General features: G+C 47.7%; 1 protein-coding gene across 2 annotated transcripts in view; it reads right to left on the bottom strand.

The window, feature by feature from the left end:
- Window positions 1-7,534, bottom strand: part of MROH7 (maestro heat-like repeat family member 7) — a 64,915-nt gene that overhangs the window by 39,593 nt on the left and 17,788 nt on the right. For both annotated transcript variants that reach the window (XM_008583225.1, XM_008583224.1), the window contains exons 2-3: window positions 4,152-4,225; window positions 301-384 (exon numbers count right to left, since the gene is read on the bottom strand). Coding sequence is in view for 1 of the 2 variants with exons in the window: in XM_008583224.1 (XP_008581446.1) it covers window positions 301-384; window positions 4,152-4,225 (158 nt within the window). In the remaining variant the exon portion in view is untranslated. The remainder of the gene's footprint in view (window positions 1-300; window positions 385-4,151; window positions 4,226-7,534) is intronic.

Here is a 7,534-nt window from a genome sequence, read left to right as displayed (position 1 = left end):
TGAGGCTTTGCAGTGGACTAACCATTGGGTTGTGTCCTCCCAACAAGCCAAAGACATAGACAATATCATGCCCATTTGTGAGATGAGAAAAGTGAGGCTCAGAGAAGGGAAAGAACTCGCCTGAGCTCCCTCGGGGTGGGTGGAGGGCAGGTAGAGGTAGAGCTGAGGGTCCAGGTGTCCTGCCTCCTGCTCCTGTCCTCCTCCTGTCTCAACCCTGCCCCTCAGTCTCATCTATGGGTTGCTCAGGAATCCCACCCTCTTCCCACCCCAACGCCACAGACCCACATGTGGCTCCCGTACCATCATCTTCTTCATCACGGTCTTCTTCTCTCCTTCTGCTTCCAGCAGATCCTGGCTCTTCTGGAGGGTGATGACATTGTCAACCTCGGGGACAGCGGAGGGCAAAACCACAGGGTGAGAGCCCCTCTGAAGTCAGCTTCAGAGGCTGCCCCTACAGCACCCACCATTAACCACCCGACACCGGCAGCAAGCCAGCCCACTCCCCCCCAGCTGCCAGCCCCCATCGGCTCAAGAGGAGTGAGAAATTCCCACAAGGGGAACTTGGGGCAGGGTAAAGGTTGGAGAAAACCGTGGTGGCAGGGTCAGGGACACAATCCCTGAAGGCCAGCATTGGGAGGAGGACCAGATATGAAGGACTGCAAAGCGCTTCCCCTTCTCTGGTCAACTAAGGGAGGTACGGAAAGGATCCCAACACCTCGAGCTGAAATCCCACCATTAGCAACACTTCCTGAAGGCCCTGTGGGACAGTCGGCCCTCTGTATCTGTGCGTTCTGCATCTGTAGATTCAACCAACCGCATATCAAAAATATTCGGGAAAATATTGTGTGTGTACTGAACATGTACAGGCTTCCTTTTCTTGTCACTATTCACTAAACAATACAGTGTAACAACTATTTACATGGCATTTACATTGCGTTAGGTATTATGAGTAATCTAGAGACGGCTTAAAGTATACAGGAGGATTGCACAGGTTATATGCAAATACCATACAACATTTTGTCAGGGACTTGAGGATCCTTGGATTTTGGTATCTGCAGGAGGTCCTGGAACCAACCTCCCAGGATCCCGGGGGAAGACTGTGCATACAAGTCAGACTGAGGCATTGTGCTACGCACATGAGGGACTACATTAACCAATGCCCTATTAGCCTGTTAGTTCCCAATATCTTAAGAGAGGAGACAAATAAAAAACACGAAATAAATAACTTCATGTAGCAAAGAAAGCAAAACAAGTTAATCTGGTGGAGAGTGTGCTAGATTACGGAAAGCCACGATTTCTTTTCTGCTCCTCCTACCAAAAGGACAGATTCCCCTTGAATCTTGGCTCATCTTACAACTTGCTTCAACCAATAGAATGCAGTGGAAGTTTCTGGCCAAGCCCTAAAGGAGACTGGCAGCTTCCACATGCTCCCCCTGTAACCCAGCCCCCATGCTGTAGGAAGCCCAGGCTAGACTATGCCGTAAGAGACCATGTGGAGAGAGACCTTGGAAGATGATGGGTGATCTTGGATGTTCCAGCCCCGCTGAGTGATCTCAGTCTACTCCATGTGGAACGAAAGAACTACCCAGCTGATCACAGTCAAATTTCAGAATCATGAGAAATGGGGCCCCTCCAATCCTCACTACCCCAGCAGCCAGAGTGAACTTTTAAAACTTTAAGTTTGGGAGTGGCTTCTTAAACAGCAATTGATAACTTGAACTGCAGAAGTGATGGTGGAGGGATGGCTAATTAGACCGAATGGTCAGGAAAAGCCTCTCAGAGGAGGTGAGGTCTGGGCTGAGTCCTGAAGGACAAGAAAGAGCTAGCCATGTGAAGAATTAGGAACAAGGGCTGCCTGTCCCCCAAGCTATCATGTTGTGTCCCCAGTGCCTGAAACAACCTAGCACATGGTAGAGGCTCAATAAAACTTGCTGAATGACAGCAGCAATAAACCCTCTGTGTAGGCACCATGCTCAGTGCTGTGCTGACATCACCGAACACAGGCCTCACATCAGGTTTATTGTGCCCATTTTACAGATGAGAAGAACCTTCCCAGCAGAGGAAACACATGCAAAGGCCCTGAAGCGGGAATGAGTTTGGCAGGTGTGAGAAACAGAAAAAGGCCAGTGTGGCAAGGTGGATGACCAGGAGAATGCCACAGGATGAGGACAAATGCTTCCAAAATGCAAGGCCTCTGCTTAGTCCTGTCACCCTCTCCCCACCCCCACCCTGCACTGCTCCAGGAACTGGAGCTTGACCCTGAAGCTGCCTGGGGGCAGGGTCTCCTTCCTAAGTGTCCTGGCCTGGGGGATGCCCTGTTTCCAGACTCTGGCCACAGTCTCGCCCACACTCTGTGTCACCCTCATGTCCATCAGCTTACCCAGTCTGCCCCCACTGGCCTTCACCAAGTCCTGCAGAGGCTGTGTTTCACCTGTGGGATTGGCCTTCTCTGGTCTCTTAAGGCCTGTTGCATGGCCCAGACCTGGGTTCAGCCTGACGGTGTCCTGAGAAGGGCCATTTCCAACCTTTCTGCGCCTTTTAAAGCCCCTCCCACAACTCATTCAGTTGTTTTAAAAACTTTAATTGAGCATCTACTACATGCAAAACACTGCTCTAGATGCTGAGGATACAGCTGTGAATCACACAGACAGAAATCCCTGATTAATGGAGGACATGTTCTAGTGGGGGAGTCTAACAAGAAATAAGACGAGTAAGAAAAGTACACAGTGCCTCCGATGGGGATGAGCACTACAGAGAAAACAAGAGCTGGGCGCTGGAACAAGGAATGCTGGGGCTTCAGGGCAGGGGCCATGGGGTAGGTGGGGGAGGGGTGTCCCAGGAAAGTCAGCTGGAAGCCGAGCAAGAGGCATACCAGAGCCATTTTGTTGCCATCCTCTCTCTTTTCTGGTGCCTTCACCAGGCATGTGGTCACTTCGTCAAAGGCTCCTGCATGTCACAGTTTCAATGAGGAGAGAAGAAGGTGGGTAAAGATAAAGTGTCCTTAGGGTGCCGCAGTCCCGTCTCCCCTCCACCTCTGGGCCCCGCCAATCCTTACTCCTCACCCCACCCCACCCTAGTAGTCAGACTGAGCTTTTAAAAGTGTGAATCAGCTCATGTCACCTCCCCTCCCTAAAACNTCCCCCAAGCTATCATGTTGTGTCCCCAGTGCCTGAAACAACCTAGCACATGGTAGAGGCTCAATAAAACTTGCTGAATGACAGCAGCAATAAACCCTCTGTGTAGGCACCATGCTCAGTGCTGTGCTGACATCACCGAACACAGGCCTCACATCAGGTTTATTGTGCCCATTTTACAGATGAGAAGAACCTTCCCAGCAGAGGAAACACATGCAAAGGCCCTGAAGCGGGAATGAGTTTGGCAGGTGTGAGAAACAGAAAAAGGCCAGTGTGGCAAGGTGGATGACCAGGAGAATGCCACAGGATGAGGACAAATGCTTCCAAAATGCAAGGCCTCTGCTTAGTCCTGTCACCCTCTCCCCACCCCCACCCTGCACTGCTCCAGGAACTGGAGCTTGCCCCTGAAGCTGCCTGGGGGCAGGGCCTCCTTCCTAAGTGTCCTGGCCTGGGGGATGCCCTGTTTCCAGACTCTGGCCACAGACTCGCCCACACTCTGTGTCACCCTCATGTCCATCAGCTTACCCAGTCTGCCCCCACTGGCCTTCACCAAGTCCTGCAGAGGCTGTGTTTCACCTGTGGGATTGGCCTTCTCTGGTCTCTTAAGGCCTGTTGCATGGCCCAGACCTGGGTTCGGCCTGACGGTGTCCTGAGAAGGGCCATTTCCAGCCTTTCTGCGCCTTTTAAAGCCCCTCCCACAACTCATTCAGTTGTTTTAAAAACTTTAATTGAGCATCTACTACATGCAAAGCACTGCTCTAGATGCTGAGGATACAGCTGTGAATCACACAGACAGAAATCCCTGATTAATGGAGGACATGTTCTAGTGGGGGAGTCTAACAAGAAATAAGACGAGTAAGAAAAGTACACAGTGCCTCCGATGGGGATGAGCACTACAGAGAAAACAAGAGCTGGGCGCTGGAACAAGGAATGCTGGGGCTTCAGGGCAGGGGCCATGGGGTAGGTGGGGGAGGGGTGTCCCAGGAAAGTCAGCTGGAAGCCGAGCAAGAGGCATACCAGAGCCATTTTGTTGCCATCCTCTCTCTTTTCTGGTGCCTTCACCAGGCATGTGGTCACTTCGTCAAAGGCTCCTGCATGTCACAGTTTCAATGAGGAGAGAAGAAGGTGGGTAAAGATAAAGTGTCCTTAGGGTGCCGCAGTCCCGTCTCCCCTCCACCTCTGGGCCCCGCCAATCCTTACTCCTCACCCCACCCCACCCTAGTAGTCAGACTGAGCTTTTAAAAGTGTGAATCAGCTCATGTCACCTCCCCTCCCTAAAACCCTTCAGTGGTACCCTGTTTCATTGACATAAAGCTGACATCCTTCGAGGCCCTGCCTGGTCAGCCCTCCTCTGTCCACCTCCCCAGCCTTACCTCCCAGTTCTCTCCCCTGGATCACCATGCTCTGGCCACACTGGCAAGAATATAGAAGAAATACAAGGGCACTTCCAAAAGTTCATGGAAAAATAGAATTAAAAAATAATACAAATCACAGGCTTTAGCTCAGCTGGTCAGAGCCTGGTGCTGGTAACACCAAGGTCCAGGGTTCGATCTCTGTGCTGGCCAGCCACCGGTAACAATAGTAATAGTAATAATAATATTAATAATATAATCGTTCCATGAAATTTTGGAAGTACCCTTGTACAAGCTTCCCCTGCAGAGTGTTTGCACAGGTGGTTTCCTCTACCTGGGCTGCTCCCCTGACACACCCATCTGCCCCGCTAGGGCTCCCCTCATTCAGGTCTCTGCTTGCCTCCCCTGACCTTCAGGCTAAACGAGGGCCCACTGTTGTCTTTCATGCATCATCCTACTCTTTCTTTCAGAAGTTTTCGTAGTTTAGAACTAAACACTTATTCGTTATGGTACGTATCTGCTGTGTAGTCAGCCCCAAATCTTCTCACCTTTCATTTGCTAAAAGAGCCCCTGTCTTTCCCATGGGCTTACCCATTCCATGTAGCTGGGTGAAGCTGAATTCTGCAAGCCCCATTGGTTACCCCATCTTCAAACAGGAGTGGGCCTGGGAACCTGAGCTTAGCCAATAAGAGCATCCTGTGCCCCCAGCCACAATGATTGCTCCAGGAATGGGCACTCAGCTGAGCAGGGCCAATAGAGCCTTTTGTTTAAAGGGGTTGAGAGGACCACCAAAGGAAATATGGTCTCTCTCCTTCTGAGGTCAAGGTCAGTAGGGCCTATGAGAACCTGGAACTTCAGGGGCATCCTGGCCACCAGAGGCTGCTGGGGGATGGACCCAATAGTGAGAAGCAAAGACACTCCAATAGTAGTGAACACAGCTAGAGCCAAGATCTTGGCTTCTAAATACCATTGTCCACTGAAAGGAACAAGGCTCCTTGGAGAAAATGGCTGATTCCAGGACGTAGGCTGGAAAAGTCCCGGATAAACCAAAAACATCTTGTACCAGAAAACAAGGAAGCAAGCTAAAAGAATTATGGTGACATGTCAAAGGGACACAAAAGCTTGCTTGAATGGGATTCCATTGGACCAACTGAGGAAAATTTTAGTATCACATTAAATAATAATAGCAACAGATTATAGCCCATTGAATAAGGAACAGTGAGTCCGTACTAATATAAATAGATGAATAAATGGAAAGTTTAATGAGGAATGAGATGTTTCCATAGTTTCACAGCACCTCACCAGAAGATACTTATTACAAAGGGGAAATAGTGGCTTCACGGTGGAGAACCTCAGCAGGAATCATCTTACTCAAGGGATCAAAGTGAACATAATCAGCAATGGATCAAATCAAAACCACGAGCCACCAGATAGGATGCAATGAGAAAAACCCAGCCTCACTCTTGTGCGATTCCTGCCAAAGATGCACGACCTGAATCTGATCAGAAGGAAACATCAGACAAAGCCAACTTAGGCGCATCCTGCCACACAGCCGACTGTGATCTTCAAATGTATCAAGGACATGAAATTCAAGGAAAGGCTGAGGACTGGAGCAGGCAGAGAAGACTGGACAAAAAATACACAGTGAGTGACTCTGAACTGGATTCTTTTCCTATAGAGAACATTACTGGGAAAATTGGTGACATTTGAATGGGGCCTGAGGATTACATGGCAGTTGTGCATCAATGTTAATTTCTTGATTATGATGGTTATATTTGGTCCTTTTTTGAAAGAAATATGCTCGGCAATTCAGGGGCATCATTTGGCAACTTATTCTCAAATTCAGGGAAAAAAAAGATTTTTATACTGTACTTTCAACTTTTCTATGTTTTGGGGTTTTTTTATGTAAAAGATATGTATTAAGTACCTACTATATGACCAGCATGGTTTTAGGTACAGTTAATTAAAATGAACAAAGTTCTTTTTTTTTTCTTTTTTTAAAAGATGACCAGTAAGGGGATCTTAACCCTTGACTTGGTGTTGTCAGCACCACGCTCTCCCAAGTGAGCGCACCGGCCATCCCTGTATTGGTATCCAAACCCGTGGCCTTGGTGTTATCAGCACCACACTCTCCCAAGTGAGCCACGGGCCGGCCCTAAAATGAACAAAGTTCTTACTTTTATGGAACTCAAATTCTAATGGGAGTGGGAAGACAGATAATAAGTAATAAATAAAAAATATACAAGGCGCCAGGTGAGGGAAAATGCTATGAAGACTATGGTAAGATCTAGATAATAGGGCAGATTATCGTAAACCTTTATTGTTTTAAAATTTTTTAAAAGATTGGGGCCGGCCCAGTGGCGCACTGCTCATACAGACCGGCCGCTCACTGGCTGAGCAAGGTGCGGGAGCAACACCGAGGGTTGCGATCCCGTTGCCGGTCCCGGTCCGGTACGGGCGCAACACTGAGGGTTGCGATCCGATGCCGGTCACGAAAAAAGACAAAAAGGAAAAAAAATTTTTTTTTAAAGAATAAAGGAGAAATAAAGGCATTTTCAGACAAAAATTGAAAGAGTTTGCCATTAGTGGAATTCACGAAAGGAAATTCTAAAGAATGTACTTCAAGCAAAAGAAGACTAATCCCAAATGGAAGCTCTGCAATGCTTGAAGTGATTGAAAGAGGTAACTTGGGTAAATATAAAAACATTGACTATGTAAAATAATAATATGTTTATGGAAGAGACAGAATGAAAATGCATTGCCAACATAAAGAAAAGAAAAAAAATACATGACCACAATAGCATATAAATTGGGAGGAAGGGGTTAAATGGGATTAAAGTGTTCCTAGGTCTTAAACAGTCTGGGAGGATATTTGCATCGATTAATTTGAACTTTGATTAGTTAAATATGCACATTATAGCTTCTTGAAAATCACTAAAAGTCTTAACATGGTGTACAACTTCCACACAAGTAGAAATAAGGAAGACAAAAAAAAAAAAAAAAAAACATCCAAAAGCCGAAAAAGGAGAGAAAAAGAAACATAGAACA

Source organism: Galeopterus variegatus, unplaced genomic scaffold (genome assembly GCF_000696425.1).
Source record: "Galeopterus variegatus unplaced genomic scaffold, G_variegatus-3.0.2 Scaffold2855, whole genome shotgun sequence".
NCBI classification, from domain to species: Eukaryota; Metazoa; Chordata; class Mammalia; order Dermoptera; family Cynocephalidae; genus Galeopterus; species Galeopterus variegatus.
The sequence above is the reverse complement of the archived record's forward strand: the minus strand, read 5'-3'. Positions and strand labels throughout refer to the sequence as shown.